Source organism: Phoca vitulina, unplaced genomic scaffold (assembly GCF_004348235.1).
Source record: "Phoca vitulina isolate PV1807 unplaced genomic scaffold, GSC_HSeal_1.0 scaffold34, whole genome shotgun sequence".
Classification (NCBI taxonomy): Eukaryota; Metazoa; Chordata; class Mammalia; order Carnivora; family Phocidae; genus Phoca; species Phoca vitulina.
In genome coordinates this window covers 1129102-1149766 of record NW_022589737.1, presented here as the reverse complement: position 1 = coordinate 1149766, position 20665 = coordinate 1129102, and the positions used below count along the sequence as shown (strand labels likewise).

Below are 20665 nucleotides of genomic sequence, written 5' to 3'. Positions count from 1 at the left end.
CAGTGTCTTCCTTGGAAAACACTTCTTTGAAAGTCTGCTGGTTTCCCAGCTCTGGGAGGTGGGGCTCTAAGGTACCATCTTCTTGCGGGTCTTGAGACTTTCTTACTGCCTAGCAGTGGGGGTCTGTGTTTGCAGACTCTCTCGGTATGACGGGAGGCTTGGGGTCTTTGAGAGCGGGTGACCTAGGGAGCACAGGGCTGCGTGCAGGCCCATTTTGCCCATGTGAGCACTCCCTTCCCCACCTTCAGCCTGGCTGGAGGGTGTCCACAGGTAAGTGCAGGCTCCCCAGCCTTTGTGAATGTGAACAAGGGACGGCCCCTCTTGCTCCTAAACCGATGCCCTGGACATCTCACCAACAGTGCCCAGATAAGGAAAACTCTGGGCTGAAAGTAACAAGAAAGCTTGCTTACTTGGGGTTAGGAGCTGTGCCTAAGTGTCCACTTGCCCCTGGGGGATACAGTGCTGAGCCCTGGGGTTCAGAGGGCAGGCTCCTCTCTGGACACAGCTGGAGGATTAAAAGTGACAGTCAAGACTTCCTCTCCTTTCCAATTCCTGGGCCCTGGGTGGACGTGGGAGAACTGGGGGAGGGGCAGTGGTGCCACCAGCTTTGAGGATGAAAACCCTTGGAGCCTAGGATGCCTCGGGGAAAAGCAAAGGCCTTTGAGGGAGGTAGGGTATGGTGCAGGAAGGGACCACATTCTGAGCGTGCCACTGCTATGGGGGAGAATTGCCAGGAGAGGGCAGTGCAGAGCGTCCTCCGGTCTCCTCTCCCTAATCTCTTTGTCTTTGAGCCGGACACGTATGCAAGTGAGTGTGCCAAACGTGGCTGTCTTTTTGCCCAGACAGGTAAACTGAGGTCACTCAGAGAGCCTTCTACCTTGTTCCCTTCCATAGGTATTTAGTTCAACAAGAGGTAGGCTGAGGCCTCCAAATTTTCTCCGGTCCAGGGTCCCACTAACCACTAACCACGGAAAAAGAATTGCGCACCAGAATTATGGTAGGTAATAAGATTTACTGAAAACTTCTCGGCCACATTCGGTACTGGTTTGGTGGATACATCAGAAGGAGGTTGCATAACATTAGGCAGGTGGAGGGGCTGGGAGGAGGATGTGTGGGCCTGTGTGCGGGTATGCCTGTGCTGGGTGGGCCGCTGTCCAAAGTGGTAGGTGAAAGGGTGTGTGTGCGTGTGTGTGTGTGTGTGTGTGTGATGTGTGAGAGAGAGAGAGAGAGAGAACAAGAAAGACGAACCAGAAAAGGAAATGTATTTTATCCCACTGCACATTGCAAAAGTCTCACGCCAAAAAAGCTAGACTTTCCTCTACTTATGGCATCAAAAGGGAGTAAAAAATGATTGGATCACCCAGATTATAAATAAGGTTATTTGTTTCTCAAAAATCCCTATTAAAACATTAAATATCAGCTCTTTTGGGGGAGAAATACATTCATTTCAGGGAGACCTCAGGAAAGCGACCATCTTTTTGCTCCACCCCAACCAGGTGGGGGAGGGGAAGCCCCAGAGGGCCCTGAGGGTCCCCTCAGGTTGAGCCAGGTAGCCACTCGCATCCTGCCACTGAAGGAGATGGCCAATGCACAATTTACAAATGAAACGGCAAGTCCATTAAATTAAAATCCAATGGAAAACACACGTGTGATCAGTCCTGTCATTCACAGCCAAGGGGTGGGAGAAGAGGGGAGGAGGGGGTGCCAATCATGGGGGCCTGGAAGTTGGGGTGGGAGGGTGTGAGTTAGGGCAGGTGATGGAAAGCCTCCTCCTCGAGGGAGCCCCAGTTCCTCCAGTGCTGTGTGTCATGGTGGTGGGTAGATCAACCAGGTGTGTGGGGGTGGGGCACCACTTAGCGCTGGGGCACCATTTCTCTGGGCCCTCGCCCACACTTCGAATATTGATGGGAAGAGGGATGTAGCACCTTCTCCAACCCCTGGCTTCCCACTGGACTGGATGCTTCTTTTCCAATGTTTCTTCTGCCTTCTCTGAAGGATAGAATGAAGAAGAGAGCAAAATGGGGGCTGGTGGAGCCAGCCTGGGAGCAAGGGGACAGCCATGGGGGGCTGAGGGCCGGGACATCTGAGGAGCTCCATCTGAGGGCTGGAACATCTGGGATAAGACACCATTGTCCTGTTGTTACAGGAGCTGAGTTCTGTGACCACCTAGGGATGGCTGTGGTCCCCAAAGTCATCTTGATATGGCTCCTAGCTCAGGTTCTGCCATCTCCTTGGGTCCTGGAGCCAACCCGGGGGAAGGGATTCCTCTTAACCCCCTACAATCCGAGCCTGCCAGCTTACCATTCATTTTAGGGGGAGAGAGAGAGAGAAGGTGTCTGTGGTGGCTCCTGCCCTCTCTCCCAAGTCCACGGTTGCCCATGCCTGAGACAGGTTCTTGGAGGAATGAGCTGGAGCCTTCGGGAGCCCAGGTCCCACTCCGATCTGCAGGATGTTGCGCCTCAGGGCCTCCCACTCTGCCAGCCACTGGTGATGCGTCTGGGCTCCTCCTGCCCTTGAATGTCTGTCAGGGAGCTGAGAACCTCACAGGGGTGGAACCCAGACCCCCTTGACTCTCCCTTTCCTCCTAACTCTGTCCCTGGCAAGGCTCACTCTGAACAGCACCGATCCGTCTCACAGTACAGGGCTTGTAAACAACTCAAGTCCTTCAGTGGGGGGCGGGGCATGGGTGCCATCTGTCCTTAGGGATTTAGTGAGTCCAGCTCTCACTCCTGCCGTTCCGTGTAGGCTGCTTGACCGGCCCCACAAACGGAGTCCTCTGCAGTTCAGGGAAGTGGGGCTGGGGTGCTCATTGAAGCTTGGTAGTTGGGAAGGAGCAGGTGTCTCCTCTGCATTTCTTCAAGCTACTGATTTGGGGAAGCTAGGGCCAACTTCCTCGGTGCTGCCTGCGGTGCCCCCCTCCCTCCCACCCTGGAGCCCTCCTGACGACACTCCTCTCCTGCTCGGTGACCAGTGCCATCTGGGCTGCCAACTATTCCAGGGAGTCACTGTGTTCCAAGCCCAGGTCGCTGACATTTGTCGTCTGAAGCTCGTCAGCCTCTTCTTCCAGCTCCTCTTCCTCCTCCTCTTCCATCTCATCCTCGTCCTCTTCTTCTGTCCCATCCAATGAGTCATCGTGTGCAGCCATCATGGCCTGTTGCATGGCCATTGTGGCATTGTCTGAGGACAGGGACTGCAGGTTGTCCAAGCTGATGGAACCTACGCGAGAGGAGAAGACAAGGGTCAGGCCCAGGAACCTCAGTGTTGGATAGAGTGGCAGAGACTGGCTCATGGAGTGGTCGACAGTTCCCAGGTGTGAAGTCCCCTGGTCCATGCGTTTGTCAGCCCCTCCCTGCCCCATCCCAAGCAGCGGCGCTCCTAGTTACCGTTCACTGAGCATCTTCTATGTAAGTATGTTAAATACTCTGACTTTCTAACAATTCTGTACAGTAGGTCTTATCATCTCCATTCTAAAGAGGAGGAAACTGAGTCTCAGATGGTTAAGGCATTAGCTCAAGGTGACGGTCAGGCATGATGGAGTTGGGATTCTCCCCTTGGTCCATCTAGCTCAAAATCTGTGTATTTCCGCTACACCTGACATGGCAATTGTCCAGCACAGAGGAACCTGAACGCAATCATAGAGATGCACACGAAGGTATGTACATGCACACACACACCTCTACTCCACTTCCCACACAGAGCTATCTTCACGTGCCAAGCTATAAAATGTCTGGCTCATTGAATTATTCATTGTGCACCAGGCGACCGGCAATTAGAAAAGTGTATATGGAGGATGTGATGGAGAAGCTGGGAAAACAAAGCTCTTCCTGGCCTCCGTTCACAAGCCAGCTGCCTGCTTCGGTATTTATAGATGGCCCCGGCTCTTGGGGAGCCGTGCAGACACTCATGGGCGCGACAGAACTTCGGGAGAGTGTGGGAGTGAGGAGGGGGCTCTGCTGAGCAGTCATTGACTCAGATGACCATGGACTCCCACTCGTCTTTGTGAGGTTGCTTTTTGGTTTGTGAAAATATATGCAAAAACATCCCCCTCTTTCAGGCCTGTGCACACCCTTCGATGGAGATCACTATTGTGACCAAGCTGTCGCTGCCACGCAGGCAAGGGGATGGCCAGCGCTTGCATCTCTGCAGAACCTGTCCAGGAGGTCTGCCCACCAGCCCCAGGCTAGAGCACACCCACCCCCGGTTCTTACCATCCGGGTTTGTTCCCGGGGCGCCGCCCTGCTGTTGCAGCACCCCTGCAGCAATGGAGTTGGGCCAGAATCTTTGGGTGGGCCGGTGCTGCGACTTGATCTTCTTGGCTTTAGGGGCAGGGTCTGGGTTGCTGGCATCAAGCATGGGCTGCAGGATGCGCCTCCGGGCATTGATGAACCTGCCCAGGGGTAAAGGTAGAGACCTGGTTAGTCACCGCCCCCCCCCCCCCCCGGGGTTGTGGGGTTTGCGTGTGTGCATGTGCATGTGTGTGTGCGTGTGCACGTACAGGGAGTGAGAGCCTCTTCCAGACTCTCAGCAGCTGATCCACTGTACAGAACAGACTGGGGGCTCATCTAGGGTGTGAAAGCCTAGCTGGGAGAAGAGCCCTGGGCACTGCAGGGCTCATGGAATCACCTGGAGCTTGGTAACCACAAAGCAGCATGGGAAGGATGCATGAGGAGGGTCAGAAATCTCTGCTCAGGACTTACCAGGATTGAACAGAGGAAGTAGGGGTCCCCTTAGAAGCACTAAACCCTGACTTTTCTCCAGGGCCCAGGGCTCAGATCAGGGGCTCCAAATCTTGGGTCTACCCCCACCCAACCAGACCTTGCTCTCTGAGATTTCTGTGACAACCCAGCCAGACACAGAGAAGGGGAAAACAGATGCCTGTGAAGTCAGAACAGCCAACTCTCCCTCCTCCTTCCCACCCCAGCTTTGCAAAATGTTATAGTTTTTCAGTTCACAGAGGTGGTGGGTAGACCAGATGACCACTGGCGGCTCCTCCAGAACTTGGACACCTGCATTCCTCCTGTGTGTGTCTGCAGTGCAGGCAGGGCTGGGCTTTCTATTCAGCAGGAAGCTTCCAGTGATGTTCCTGACATAATCTCCCAGCAGAGGGCACTGAGAAGCTGCAGATGAAGCTCTAGGAAGTTGGGCTGATTCTAGCTTTCTGCTTCTAGCCCAAAGGGGAGGACTGCTGTGGTAGCTGGGCTGGGCTGAGCTGTCTCTTTTCCCTGCTATGCATTCCCTTGTCAAGCAAGTGGCCCCCGGATCTGAGAGCCTTTGGGCGGGTGATAACTCACCAGTTATTTACTTGCAGGAGGGTGAGGTTTGTCTGGGCTGCGATCTGCCTCTTCTCATCCTCCGTGGGGTAGGGGTGCTGAAATGAGAGGTGAAGGGCTAATGCGGGGTGGGCACATGGTGGCCTGGTCCCTCTAGAGACCATGCCTACGTCACAGGCGCTATCTTGGCCCAGGCAGCCCAGCGGTTTGGGAGCCTAACTGGGGAAAGTACAATTTTTGTTTCCCAAAAGCAATGGGACTAGGGCTTGGGGGAGGCTGCCCCATGTCTGTGGCTCCACAGTCAGGACCATCAGGCCCTCAGTGCAACCTCCCCCCAAGATGGGAGACCAAATTGCTTTCCCAAGAGTCAGTACGGCCCTATATTGATAGCTTCCAAGGCACTTTCACATCCTGACTTGGTCCTCACAGTCAACCCCCAGCAGGCAGGTCAAGCATTATTAGTATTAGGTTGACTATGGCCTCAAAAGCCCACAGGACTATCAGAGGGTGGTAAATGGGGGTATCTGAACCAATTCAATTTAAATTGACTGAAATTTACTGCATATCTACTCTGTGCCCAGATTTATGCAGGCATCCCAGGAGACAGAAGATAAACATAATAACTACTAGTTGTAGAATACTCGGTAACCTGTGAAAGGTTGTCATGCACTTAATTTCATTTAACAAAGCACATCGCTAACATCTTATCAGGTAGGCAGGTTAAGTATTGTTATTCCCACTTTACAGCTGAAGAAACTGAGTAACTTCTCCAGTGTTCCCTCAGGGGGTGGCACCAGCTTGGGACTCAGTTCTTTTCATCTTGGTCCAGTCTCCCTCCCTTAATCATGCTGCCACTTTGTAAGACTGAGTCTGTGTCTTTGTGGTGGTGAGTGAGGAAGTGGTGTCCCGGGCACTTCAGTCCCTGCATTGATGACATGCTTGTCTCCCACTCTTAGACTGTGCTTCATGAGGGCAGAGACCATGTCTTATTAATTCGTCTTATTAATGTATCCCCAGTGCCTTCCACATGCAAATGACATGCAAATGACTCCTGAGTGAAAGAAAGCAGAAAAAAAGCAAAGGTTGGGTGGTTTGGGTAATGGGCCCTAGAGAAGGTTAGAAGGAGAAATGCGTTGGCCAGAGCATTGGGAAGGCTGCACAGGTCACATTAAGATGGGAAAGTTTTGGGTGGTGGTGGAATAGGGGTCCTTGTGGGTCTCCCTGGGTGGTGAGCCGCATGGTAACCGGGTCTCTGCGTCTTTGTGTCTCCCCCAGGTCCCCGCACCCACACCTTGCACCCAGTAGGCATGCAGTAAAGATGTGACGAGTATCGGAATGGGTGGGAGCCTTGCCCTGAAGCGAGGGGAGATCTGGGGCCTCTTAGGGCAGAGGACCAAGCTGTCCAGCCTCCTCCAGCCAGGGCCATTCCTCATGACTGAGGTGGCATTACACAGAGCTGCTTGGGCTTTCTGAAGTCCCAGAGACTGGGCCTCAGATTCTGGCTCTGTCACGACATGTTGTGAGGTCTCAGGCATGTTCCTTAGCCCTACATCATAAAGTCGTCTAGTGATTAAATGAAATTGTACTTGTTAAAGTGCTCGCGAGGAGGTGGCTCTTCACACTATTATTATGGGATGATGTGGGCGAGGGGCTTAAGGCTGTCTAAGGAATGAGCGTGAGGGCAACAGCCTCGGAAGTGCTCTCATTATCAGCGACAAAGGCGAGCAACCTCTGCAGTTGACCCCAGCAGCCCCTGACCAAGACAGTCAGGGTCATGTGTTGTTTTAATTCACACCTCTGACCCTGGCCGCCATGCCAGGGCAGCTGGGCCTTGGGATTCATCCAATATTAAGATTCTAACAAGGAGGAAAACACCAATGGGACCACCACCCAGGTCAACTAGGAGACAACTTCTTCCTGACTGGGAAGGCACACAAGAAGGCTGGGAGGCGAGACTGCAGGCCCCAGGGGGCAGAGGAGTTGGGGCTCCATGATTCTGACACCTTCTGGGGAAGGGGTGGGGCCCACGCCTTATTTTCCTGCTGCGTGGAGTTCCAATTCCCCTAGCCGTGAGAAGGAGCCACGCAGCCTCCCTGTCCATGGCCACTTGGTCTGCGAACCCAGCAAAAACAGGGCAACTCTCTGGTCTGCCCGGACTGCACTAGCCCCTTTCGTGCCTTCTTGTCCTTGCACCTGCCGTTCCCTCCGCTGCAACGCTCTTTCCCCCACTTTTCCACTGTGTGTTTCTGAGCTTCTGGAAAGACCTGCCAGAGATCAGATCCTCTGTGAGGCATTTCCCAACTTCCTGGGGCAGAGTTCGTCATGGCTGTGTTTGAATAATGGCCTTTAGCCCGCTATATGGTAATAGGTCTCCCTACGAGACTGGAGAGCTGCTCTCAGGGAGGACTTCCTGGTGGCACTTCAGCTGGACTTTGAAGAACGGCCAAGCCATCCCAGCAAAGGCGGGGATGGGCCTTCTAGGCACGAGCCTTGCACCAAGACTTACACTGAAGCCAGCTAGATGCAAGTCTCTTCTTCTACTCTTAAAGACCTCCGGGGAAGGAAATCCTTCAGCCTCCCATGGAGGGATAGTGTGTGCTGTCTCTAAGGAGGTTCCTGGCGCAGGCCTCCGTTCTGAGTGGATGTCGTAAATCCAGAGGTTAACATGCTCTCATTGAATGGAGAGGGTGGGAGGCAGTGTCACGGAATCCGGCTGGTTGTCCTCGTATGAGGACATAAAGCAATATAAACCTTTTATCCTCCCACCGTGCAAATGCCACCACCCATCCTGCCTGGAATCAGCATCTCAGGAGGCACGTGGTGGGGGCCATGGGGTGAGTGGCAGCTTTGGCCCGGCTCTGGGGACAGGTGTGTCGGCCAGAACATTCCTGGCACCACATCTGAGTGCTCACAGGAGCAGTCCAGCTTGTACATGCCTCACACCAGATGATTCCTGAGGACAGAGTCAAAATAGTCCTGGCCCCTGGACAGACCTCGATTTGCTCAGTTCTACTTTTAGCACAATTGGAAAGGCTCTGAGCCAAGGACGGGAAGAGGAATCAAGTGAGATCGTGGTAAGCCCTCAAGCCATGGTAGCCACTCTCTGGGCACTGTTTGGAAGAACTCCTCTGGAGTTGGGAGGGAAGCAGGCAGCAGCTTTCTGGAAGCAGATAATCCTTCCAGAAAAAGAGATACAGAATGGACCAGAAAATGACAGATCCTTCTCAGGGTGGGCATGGAGCTTCATGCGATGAGGCAGAGCTGCCTGGTGGTCAAGAACATGGCCTCTGGAGAGGTCAAGTCCTGCACCCCCCCACTTACCAGCTCTGTGAGCTTGGTGATTTGTCGTTCTCCATCTCCCATCCTTAGTTTCCTTGGCTTAAAATGGAAATAACAGAATAGCGCATACCTCTGGGACTTGGGGGCTGATTTAATGAGATAACGCAGGTAAAGCATGTGTGCTTCACGGACTCACTCTGGACAATGTAGCGAAGCTTCCCAGATGTCACAGAGCCTGCTGTGCAGTCTCCAGAGAAGGGAACTGCAGAGTTTACACAGAGTGGGTGTTTCGTGGTGGCCCAGCTGCCATCAGGAAGTTCCTCCAAAATCTGACCTAAACTCTTTCCTGCCTCTTTCTGACACCTTGCTTTGCAGCCTCCTAACTCAGGTCTCCCCTGCCCTAAATTGAAGCTGAAGGCATCTTTCAGTTGAAGGCTGAGTTCCACCTGCGGTGCTGGGTCTGGAAGAAGTGTGGCCAGGGCCGGTTCATGGGTCCCTGGCCACTCCCTTCACTCTGAGCCCACCCCAAGATTGTCCTTCCTCCTCCCGGGGCAGGCAGATGAGCATGAGGCTGGCCAGTCACCGAGGGGCAGAGCACAGGGGAAGTGGGGGCCTGCTGGCATCCGTGGCCTTGTGCTGCTGGTGAAGCAGGGTTTGGAGCCAGATTTCCTTCCCCACTTTCCCTCCAAGACCAAGCACCGCACTGGCGTCAACGACAGCTGTCTTCCCTTCTGGCTCCTGACCAAATGTGGGCATGCACCCTGCGGCAGCCCCAACTCTGAGGGCCTGGCCTTGCTCTAGGAGGGTCAGACACCAACCCCACGGAGGCAGTCGGCATGGTGAGGGGCCCTGAAACAATCACATTTCATCACATCTGAGATGCCATCGATGGCAGGGTGCACCCTGATTTCACAGATGCTAAGTGGGAAAAAATGAGCCTTCTAGAGTGGAGAGAAGCCCAGTAAGCCACCAGAGGAATTCCTCTTTCTTACTATCATGCACCTCCTGCAGACCTTCCATTCTTTTATCTCTCCTTTTTACTCCCCTCCCCCTTATAATTATACCTGCACAGAAAGGTCCAGAGAACTAAAATGTATAGCTTTATCTATCATCACAAACACCAATGGGACCACAACCCAGGTCAAAAAATAAGATACTACCAGCACCCAAAAGCCCCCCTTGTACCCCTTCCTAATCACTACCCTCAAAGATATCCTCCCCAAAGATAACCTGGTTTTTACGGTAATTACTTTCTTGCTTTTCTTTATAGTTTTCCTATCTATGTTACATCCTTAAACATTATAGTTTACTTTTGCCTGGTGTTTGGACCCTATATACATGGAATCCACTGGCATGCAGGATTTCACTCCACAGTACAGGTGTGAGACTAATCTATAATTATTGAAGCTATTCATTTTCATTGTTGCATAGTTTTCCCTTATAAAAAAATCTGCCGCCTTTTGGTTCTTCACCCTCTTGCAATCTTGGAACTATTCTCCCTCCCTCTGGTTTCTATTTCAATCTATCCTTCCTGCCGCAGCAAGCAAGACTGGTCCTTCCTAACCTGCCCCCAGTGCCTCATGCCCACTGAGACACCTCTCCTATGAGCTAAGCACTGACCCTACCCAGGGTTTCACACGCTACACGGATGATTTGTTTAGTCATCTGTCAGCCCAACCAGACACTCTGCATTTTTTGAGGAAAAGGACCCCCACCTTTCTTTCCAACCCCACCTCATCAGTGCCAAGGAAAACGTCCAGCACGTGCTAAGTGTTCAGTATGTATTTGTGGAATGGATGATCATAGGAACCTAAGGGGGTAACTGGTGGCTGTCACCATTCCCTGTGGGCCTTTGTGAGTGAAGATGAGTGGGAGAGAGTGGGGAGCATCAGTGAGTCGGACTCCCCGGGAATTCTCCCCAGAATCAGGCTGCCCTACTTGCTACAAGGGCCGTTCCTGCAAGTGATTGTTCCATGCAGGTTTGTGGGGAGGAGAGTGGGGTACTTAGGGTCTATGGAGGCACACCAGCCAGCTTTCTAGAGGAGTCTTCAGGGCAGCACAGTAAGAAGTGGGTAAGAACATGAACTCCAGAGCTAGGCTGTCTGGCTTTGAATACTGGTCTCTCACCAGCTCAAGACCTTGAGCTTGTTACGCGGGTTCGTCTTCTGTAAAATGGGGAAAATAATTCCACCTGCCCGAGGTGGTAATAAGGATTCAATGAGTTAATATTTGAAAGGTGCTTAGAACGGTGCCTGGCAGTCTGTGAGTGTTTTTTCAATAAATAAATAAATAACAAATAAAATAAACCTGCTGCTTGGTACATGTGGCCCCCTCTGTGTGAAAGCCATGGGTTGTTTTTCTGACAGATGGCGAGAGCCCCCAGGAGCTCCTTCCGTGCATGGAGAGATGCGCTCCTTCTTTCAAATGGTTTTATTTCCTGGATTCTGGGACTGCTCCAGCCCCTGTGCACATATGATGGGGTGTTTTCCCCTAGCCTGGGTCTCAGGCTTCTTGGGAGGATGCTGGGAAGCTGTGAATCTCCCCTGGCCATTTTTCAGGTGGAATCTTTGAGAGCTGCAGGCCCCCGGGGAGTGTCCCGGGGCTCAGGGCAAGCTAGCGGCCCCCCACACCCCCAGTCTTCTCGGACCAGCTCCATCCAACCCTGCAGCTGACCAGCCAGTTGTCAACAAGGCCCTGTCTTTGATGGAGACCACCAGTCTCCCTCCTTCCCTGGGACTCCCTGCTGCTGAAACAGCCGGTGCACACCCTGGGACTATGGCTTCCAACACTCTCCATCTGTCCTGGGGAGTTGAGGGCAGCTTCCAGGGGTCTGTTCTCTCTTTGTCCCTACAGTGAAGGGTGGGTGGGAGAAAACAGTTTCACATCACAGGCAGGCATCTAAGACTTCATGTTTCTCTGGCACAGAAAGATGAATGCAGCTGAGCCATGGCCAGCCTGACTTCCAGGTCCCGGTGTACCTTCCACCGAAGCTCTACATACAGATGCCTGAGCAGCAGGGGAGAGAGACAGCAGTCGTGGCACGGCAAGGAGCCACACAGCTCCCCAGGCTCCAGGGGGGCGAGGAAGGGGAGAGGAGGATTTCATGCTCACGACCCTAGGAGGAAGGGTCTGTCTCTTTGGTCAGCAACAATCACGGGCCAGACAGGGCCACTGATGATCAATCAGGAGAGAATTCTCATCCAGACAACTCCTCCTTCTCTTCCTACTCCATCCTAAACCGTAGCTACCCGGCCAGGCCTGGCCCAGATCCCAGGTCCTCCGCTAAACCCTAACTTTGTGCATCAGCATCCCGTGCAGGGCTTGTTAAAAGCAACATCTCACTCATGCCCAGAGCCCTGGAAGTCCCCGAGGCCATCTCTCCCACTGGGCAGGCGTCCCTGACACCAGCGCTTTCAGCGGTGCCCCCAAACAAGTTACCAGTGCGCAGAGACAGTGCCGGGGTGGCTCGGTGGGGTCTGGGCCAGTGGGAGTCCCCCAGCTGGTCTCCAGCGGCAAGCAGTGGGGTTGGTTGGTTTCCTATCATTTTCTGTGTGCGCCGTCCTGAAGAAGGCGGGGAAGCAAGGCTCTGCAGTGCAATGTACAGAGGGCAGCCCTTTGCGCTGTGGTTGGGAGGGTCTTTCTACCGAACGCAAGTCTTCTCCCTCCTCATCCAGCCAGAGAGCCTAGGCTGTCCTCCGGAGTCGCACAGAAGCCTAGAGCACTGCCTCTCACCTCATAACAAGAGTTATCACCACTTACTGGATGCCTACGGTTTTTGGCTAACTTGGAATACTTACAATATTCACGAGTACTCTGTCAAAGTACCTGCCATGTATTCTCATTGAATTTCCCAGGCACCTATGAAGCAGGCATCATTATTCACGTTTTACGCGTGAGAAAACCCAGCCCAGAGGGGTTAAAGAACAGGCTCTGGGTTACCCAAGCAGTGAATGGCAGAGCTGAGACTCACACCCCCTGTATCTTTAACCACGTCCGCTCCACCTCTGGGCTAGACCATCTGTCAGGCACTGTGCTTTTTAACATATTATTGATCATCTTCGCCATAGGTGGGTACCATTATCTCTACTTTATGAAGAGGAAATTAACATCAGAGATGCTAGTTGACCCGTTCAAGGTCATATAGCGAGTAAAAAAATGGAGCTGGGATCAATCTCAGGTCTGTCTGCCTCCAAATCCCTTGTTCCTTATACTATACGATGCTGGCCCTAGAGGAACAGGGTTCTACGGACTGAACATCCCCAGTCCCCTTAACCATTCATCATATGACACGTTTCCCGTTAAAAGTCATTTGAACAGACATTTCTCCACCCTGGCTGCTCTTCTCTGGACACAACTTGTCAAAGACCTTTTGAAATGTGATGTTCAGTCCCGGACACACTAATCTGGATGTGTCTGACCAGCACAGATGCCCAACTCCTCTCACCTGTATTGCTTCCTCCATTCTTGGACCCCTTAAGTGTGTGCGTGCATGCTAATACTTGATTATATCATGGGTTGACTGCTCATGGTTTACGTGTATAATTTATTTCCCCAATTAAATTATCAGTCCCTCGAGTGCTAGAATCATGTCTCATACCTGAAACTTAGGTGTTAGTGGATAGATACGGTATTTGGAACTTAGGTCACATTTTCCCATAGAAACAAGTTATTTCTTTAATAGCTAGCTTTCCAGGCTAGCCCGCAAAGGCTGATTTAGTTAAAGATCTGTGTTCTGGTGGAAAGGAGCCTACAGGACTCAGGGACAAACCACAGATCTTGCTCTAATTTCACGGGGCGGGCTAGATCTGAGGAAATTCCGAGATGGGTGAGCACAGACTTCATCCTCTTGCCTTTTCCTGGGCCCTGCTTCCACTTCTCCGCCTCTTCTCAAAGCCCCAGGGCCGTCCTGTGACCCTGCCATCAGCCTTCCGAATCTGAGACCTCTGGCTGCTAGGACTTCAGGGTCAAATCTCTTAAAACTATATTCGTGATGATGTAGATAAAACTTTCATCAGATTCTCAAAAGGTCAGGGGCCTCGGAGAGGTGAAGAACAATTGTTAGAAACCTTTCCCCTGGCACCCCACTGGTTTGCCTCCTCAAAATGCTGTGTTAAACAATATTCTAATCTTCATTTGCTACCACTAACAAGCACTGGCACTCTTCCCATGAAGCTGATCTTAGCCGAGTGGGAGTAAAAAAGTAAGCTTTGGAACTAATTCATACTAAGCTGTGAATGAATGATGGCATCCTGGCCTCTCCATTGGTACCTGTTTTTGACAGGCATTGGGTACTTTTAAGTGGATCTCTAATGAGTGGAATTTCAGACCATGTGACAAAGTTAAAGGAAAAAGTAGCAGACAATGTAACATAATAAAATAAAATAAAATAAAAAAGATATTCTGGAACAAAAATTGTCTCTCTAAGTCTCTCTGAGCTATTTTTCTGCTTTTCAAGTTTTCTTACTTTTCCCCACAGATTCCCAAGAAGTGTCAAGATTTCTCTCAGCTTTTTCTGAGACAGGGCAGATTACGGGGACTCCCGGAGTGAGACGGGAAGCATTTGCAACAGTAGCTGTGTCTGGATCAGGACAAAATACTTTCACACTCATCTTATTCCATCCTCACAACACTGCTATGAGCTGGATATCGTGATTCCCATTTTAGAGCAGAGGAGACTGAGACCCGATGAGGTCCAGCAACTTGCCCCAGGTCCCCTGGCTAGGTAAGAAGGGGTGCGACACTCAAATCCAGAGCCTGCCTCCCTGTACCACGCCCGCTCCGTGGACCACACTCTTTCTGTTTGTAAGAGACATCCCTGTTTCCAAGTCAGCTGGCGATGGATCCCATAAGTGGGTCTCTGACAGGGATCGATGTATAGGTCCTTGGGGCTTAATACAATGCTAGGCACAGGGAAGGTGGCAAGCAAGACACACAAAGAATGTTTGTTGAGTCGCTGAAGATCACACCAAGGCACAGAGGCAACCAGCTGGACTTCACGTCCACACACCCTCCTTGGCCGGGAGCCCACGGGCAGGGCACGCGCTGTACCCGGGTGTGCGGCAGCCGGCATCCCCCAGCGGGGAGGAGCCCACGTGTGCCGGCTGATGAGTGGATAAACAAAGTGTGGAGTGTCCGTACAGTGGAATCCCGTTCTGCCATGAAACAGAAGGAAGCCCTGAAGCATGTGACAATACGGATGAACCTTGGAAGCCTGCTGCTAAGTGAGAGAAGCCACTCACAGAGGGCCATGTATGATAAATTCCATTCATGTGAAAGATCTGAAATCGGCAAATCCATAGAGACCCAAAGTCGATTACTGGTTTCTAGGGGCTGGGGAGTGATAGCTAAGGGGTACAGAATTTCTTTCAGGGATGAAAATATTCTGGAATTCGACAGTGGGGATGATGGCACAACTCTAAATATACTAAAAAATCTCTGACTTTAGTTACAAAGGGTGGATGGTGGTATGTGAATTATATTTCAATTCAAAAAAAGTCACAGAGAGAAGGCCCCCGGTGCATTTTGTGCGCTCGGCTTTTGTGACAGCCGCAGAGTTCATACAAGGGCGCTGGAGCCAGGCCCTCAGCTGCGCGAGGCGGGGTGGACGAGCAGGGTACAACTGTGACGCTGGCCGGACGCCATCCCGGCACTGAGGATGTGAGGGTTGGAGAAGGGAGAGCGAAGGGAGGGATGGTGAGGCGGCCTCACCATATCTGAAAACTAGGGCTGGCAGATAGCTCTCCTGCCCCCTTCCCAGGACAGGGCTCTGTGTCTCCATGGAGAGCCTCCGCTGACAGCATCTGCTGAGAGCTGGGGGTCCCCTTTGCTTCACCTAGACTTTGCGTGGGAGTCGAGAGCTGCTCTGGTTTCCTGGGTCAATGCAGAGCATTGTGGGTGAGGAACTAGAGCCCCGAGGCGCCACAGACTTGGGTTCAAATCCCACGAGATGTTGGGGAATGTGTTCCCTTCTTTGAGTCTAGTTTTGTTACTGGTAAAATGAGGATAACAGGGCGCCTGGGTGGCTCAGTTGGTTGGGCATCTGCCTTCGGCTCAGGTCATGATCCCGGGGTCCTGGGATCGAGCCCCGCCCACATCGAGCTCCCTGCTCAGCAGGGAAACTGCTTCTCCCTCTTACCCTTCCCCCCTGCTCGTGATCTCTCTCTCTCACTCTCTCTCAAATAAATAAATAAAATCTTTGAAAAAACAATGAGGGCAATAGTAGTACCCAGCTCCTCTGCTGGTTGGGTGGCTTATATGAGATGGTGCATGAATCCGGCCCCGCGCAGTGGCGAATGCCATGGCTCTTTTGATGTGAGGCGGGACCTGCTGGGGCTTGGTTTCCTCTCTGGGATTTCCCCACATGCAGAGAATATTCTGTAATATTCTGTAATATTGTAATGTTGCTCCCGTGCTTTGGTGGCAGCGACACAGAGATCAGCCATATTTTGGATGGGAATGAGCGGAATGATGGGGCCAGGGCGAGGGGCGCTGGGGTCCGGAGCAGAGGGGATGGGGGCAGAAGCCAGGCAGGAAGAGTAGCCCTCTCCTTCCATCCTCTGTGAAGAGGACCCTCTGCGGGGGTTCTCCCCCAGCCTGGGTTTGCTGGGGAGTGATTGCTTCCGGCAGGGGTTTGGCCTCTTTCAGCCAAAAATGCAATAGCAAGAAAATATCCCGGGATTCTTCAGGGACCCCAGAGCAAGCAGCTAATGGATGAAACCTTCCCACTCTCATTGCAGCCTGACAGAAAAGGCTCTGGGGTTTAAGTCCCACTTCAGGAACACTCTGTCATCGGAATCCATTTCTGTAGCTGCTAATGCCACACAACAGTGGAAGTGACAAGAAGCCTCAGACACGGGACAAAAGGAATCAAAGAATACTAACTTCTCCCTGAGGGAAAGAAGACAACAGGAAAAACTAGGATTCACTACAGAAGTTTGAACAATCTCTACTAACGGAGACTGTAGATTTACGATGCTCTCCATTTCTTCCGCAAACCACGACACTGCCGTTCACATCGTCCCGGATGCTCGAGATGAATAGGCTACTGTGTAGAATGTTCATTAGACCATTTATCTGCTTATCAGGAAGTTGGCACTGTTTGTATCCAGACTGGTTTATGCCAGTTACATGTGTTAGTGTAATGATGTAATGTAGTTACTCTGTAAACCAATAAAATGTAAGTGCAACAAGAAAGTTATTCTTGCTAAGAAAACTAACTGGACTGCTTTGGAAAGACTTGAGACTCTGATTTCCTCAAAAATGCCATGTAGTGAGGACCTCTGGGACAAATGTAAGTGGCTGGAATACATAACAAAAATCTAGAAAGATCCTACAGCCAGGTTACTTCCCAGACATCAAAGTTCTTATCCAATGTTAAATAAAGATGGACTTTATAGATGTTCTATTATAGGAGAGGTTTGTGCAAGTAAAAGGACAACCTCTCCTCAGAGAAAGATCTTGGCCCTCTATCAAGACATTAGCAAATCAATATATATGTGTATCTTCTAAATTAAAATAAAATGTATCTTTTTAATGGCTGTTCCTTTCTTCAACCAACTTTTCCAATTGGCCAATCAACACATGGGTTGTCCCCACTGCACTGGATAGGATAGGAGAACATCCATTGGATACTGAAATCTGTACTTTTTCATACATTTTCTACCCTTTTTTCCTAAAATTGAACAGCTACTTTATGCCCATACGGTGTTACTGCAGAGTTAGATTTCCCACGAGCTACAATCTCAGAGTTGTTCCTCAAAGAGACAGTGAAAGCAAGGTGGGGGAGGGGGGCTTCGACTAATCAAAATATGTTTGGGGAAAGCTTCAAACCATGCCCCTCTTGCAAATTCACAATGCCCCTAGTACACTGAGAATCAAGAACTGAGCTAAACTTTGTATAACCCAGATTTTCCCAAACTCCTTTACCCCATCTTGGGAGCAACACCTATAACATCCTATAAAGGTACACACTTTGGGAATCAAATCTTTAGGGTCCACGTAAGAGGAATAACGTATGATCCCTTTTCTGGAGCAATTTACAATTGAGTCAGAGATATGCGACATGTACGTTTCACACATATATACGCAGAACAGGTAAGTAACAGTGCTCGGCAGGATGTTTTTTAGGTTTAAATGATGGTAAAAATCAGTAGATGTTATAGATCAGAACAACAGGTCAGGCATCCACCTCTAATTTTCACAAATTGTGGGCCTTGGTCTCAAAAACGTGCTCTTAGTCCACGGTTCTAGATAGTTCAAAGAGGACTCACATTTCTTAAATGTGCCTAGGTACCAGGTTTGGCTCTTTATATAAGTTATCTCATTTAATTTTGTAAGCGTGGGAAATGGGTATTATCTTTTTTTTTTTTTAAGATATTATTTATTTATTTGACAGAGAGAGACACAGCGAGAGAGGGAACACAAGCAGGGGGAGGGGGAGAGGGAGAAGCAGGCTCCTGCTGAGCAGGGAGCCCGATGCGGGGCTCGATCCCAGGATCCTGGGATCATGGCCCGAGCCGAAGGCAGACGCTTAACGATTGAGCCACCCAGGCGCCACCGGGTATTATCTTTTTTCAAAGAAATCGACTCCGAGAGATTGCACAGCTGGTGGCAGGACCTCAATTCGTACCCCTGTCTGTCTGGCTTCGAAGCCTGCCTTCTTTTTGCTGTGCCCTTGTTACCCAGTCTTTATAGCCTCTCCTGAGCTGGGGTTTGGGGGCCTGTGCACCCACTGATATCTGGGTAGCCAGACTGATCCATGGCCAAGCCTGGGCCTGCAGAGGACCGCTGTGCCAGGCTGTGTCCCTAGAGCCTGGACTTCTCCCCATCCCCTTCCTTCCCCAGTCCAGAAGTTCTGAGTTGTGACTTTTTTTTTTTAAAGGCCTGAGGGTCACTCCCTTGACCTCTCCTGATGGCCACTGTGAGGAAGGCATTAAGCGGGTGAGGACTTTGCCAATGTTAAGTGCTTTATTAATAGTATCCGCACTGAGTGCACTCTGAGCTGGAGAGGGTCCACGGGTGGGAGGGTGTGGGCAGAAAGTCTTACTCATGTTTTTCAGCAAGCCCTCTCCATGGTTCCCGGTCTCTTTTGTGGAGCTGATCTGGGTCCTTCCTTCTCTTCTGCTTTGTGCTCAGCGACTTCCCCCTCTCTCTTCTCCACCTCTACCTTCCTCTGCCATCCCCTGTCCAGGGGGCAGTGGCCACGGAGTGGAAAGGAACAACCCTAAGCTATAGAGGGGTGCTCAGCAGGGAGGGGGCAAGAGGGCAGCCTGTGAACTGAAGTCTGAGGTCAGAGGGCAGACACAGCCAGGAGGGGCTGATAGGATGACCCTCCAGTCTCAGGCTCAGACTTACGTCAGGGGCAAGATGCAAGTGGGGAGTGGCAGGTAGCTGAGGCAGGAGCCCCGGCACGGGTGATGGGGGTCAGTGCGGGGTGCTGGCCTGGGCTCGTGGGCGGGGGAACTGGTCTGGCAGACTCTTCTCCCTCCTAGCCTTTTCTCCCCCTCAGAGGTGAGGCTGTGGGTGTGTTCACATCAGTCGTCAAAAATGCATGGTGTGGGGGAGGGGAGGCAGGAAGGACAGGGCACTAACATTGATTAAACACCTCAGTGTGCCAGGGTCTTGGCAATTGCTGCATTGCTTCCTGGTTTTCTTCACAAGAGGTGAGTGTGTCCAGGTTACAGAGTCAGAGGTAAAGTCTAGACCTGAGCTCAGGTTTGGCCGCCGCAGGAGCCCATGAGCTTTCTACCACACCTGCAGCCTGTGGTTACACATCACTGTGCTGCGGTGGGTGGAGCCAGCTCTGGACCCATGGAGGGCGCGGGGGGGAGAGGAGCGCCTGCCCCCATCTTGGGTGTGATGGGCCAGCGCACAGAAGATCCTTCCCCAGGGAGCCCCTCTTCCCACGGCTGGGCTGGGAGCTGTAGCAGGGACACCGGGCTCGCAGGGCCACTGGGGCTCTCTGGCGGTGTGGAAAACCAGAACAGGCAGGAGGCCTGGCATCCCTGCCCCCATCTTCAGCCACTGATTCAGAGCTGCTCCCAAGAGGCCTGAGGATAGACCTGGCCCTGGCTCCCGGGCTTCATCACTAGGCTCTCAGAGTCTCTCCGACCTCTTCCCCTCACCTTGACCCTCGGCCTTCCAGCCCCCTCTCTCCAAATTAGGTTCCTGGTTGTTCTCTAGGTGGTGCTTTCAAAGTGTGCTTCCTCAGCAAAGCCCTGGGGCAGCCCCAAGACCCTGGGGGGGGGGGTGGACATATTGGGGGCGGAGAGGCAGAGCCCCAGCCCCACATCGGTCACCACAGAGCAAGTCTTCCTGTTCATTGGGTGTGCGGGCCCAGCGCTTCTGGGCCAGAGTCCCTAAGATGCCTGTATCGGAGAACCACAGCCCAGGCTCAGGCTCCGTGGCTTCTGGAGGTACTCCCATTTCAAATAAAGGGTTGCTGATTGACCAACTGATTAATTCCCACGATCCATTTGATTTCTATCCCCTCTGAAGAAAGAGTTTCCCTTACTCCTGGTTCTTCCTCACAGGCCAAGACAAGACAGTCCCTTGGTATTTGTTTGTATGGGTCTATCTTGGTACTGCCATGCCAGGCCAAGACCTCACAGACTGCGGGAAGCCTGCTGGTGCTTCCAGAATCTACCTCCCACCCTGGGTACACACACACACACACACACACACATACACGCGCGCGCACGCATGCACACCCTTCACAATCGGGCCAGACATGGCCATTGGCCTTCATTTACTGCTACAACTCTTGGATGATGCTAGGGGATTATAGTTTTGAATTCATTCCTGACATTCAACCACAGCCCTGGGTGTTGCAACTAACCCCGCACACAGCACGTAACTGCTATCGTGTTAGTGCACACAGCAGGCTCTTTATAGACATTACGTTTATACCCGAGGCTTGGTCGCCATTTTACGGAAATGGCCATAGAGGCTCAGGAAGGCAGTTGTCCTGCACCAGAGCTGAGCTGGTTGTGTGAGGAAGGAGATTCCTCCCTGGGCTGCTCTTCCAGACCTGATGGTCGCAGCCACCGCTGCCCAGCCCGGTGCCTCATCCGGCTGCTCTGAGCGGAGGGACAGGGGAAAGGGGACACATCCGCTGC

At 52.0% G+C, this 20665-nt stretch overlaps 1 protein-coding gene across 6 annotated transcripts in view; it reads right to left on the bottom strand.

Moving 5' to 3' along the window:
• The window catches only part of PKNOX2 (PBX/knotted 1 homeobox 2), a 278261-nt gene continuing 257596 nt past the window's right edge, over positions 1-20665 (bottom strand). For all 6 annotated transcript variants that reach the window (XM_032426350.1, XM_032426347.1, XM_032426352.1 and 3 more), the window contains 3 exons: positions 5292-5368; positions 4209-4387; positions 1-3216 (listed from right to left, as the gene is read on the bottom strand). In XM_032426350.1, the coding sequence (XP_032282241.1) occupies positions 2990-3216; positions 4209-4387; positions 5292-5368 (483 nt within the window). In that variant the 3' untranslated portion in view covers positions 1-2989. The remainder of the gene's footprint in view (positions 3217-4208; positions 4388-5291; positions 5369-20665) is intronic.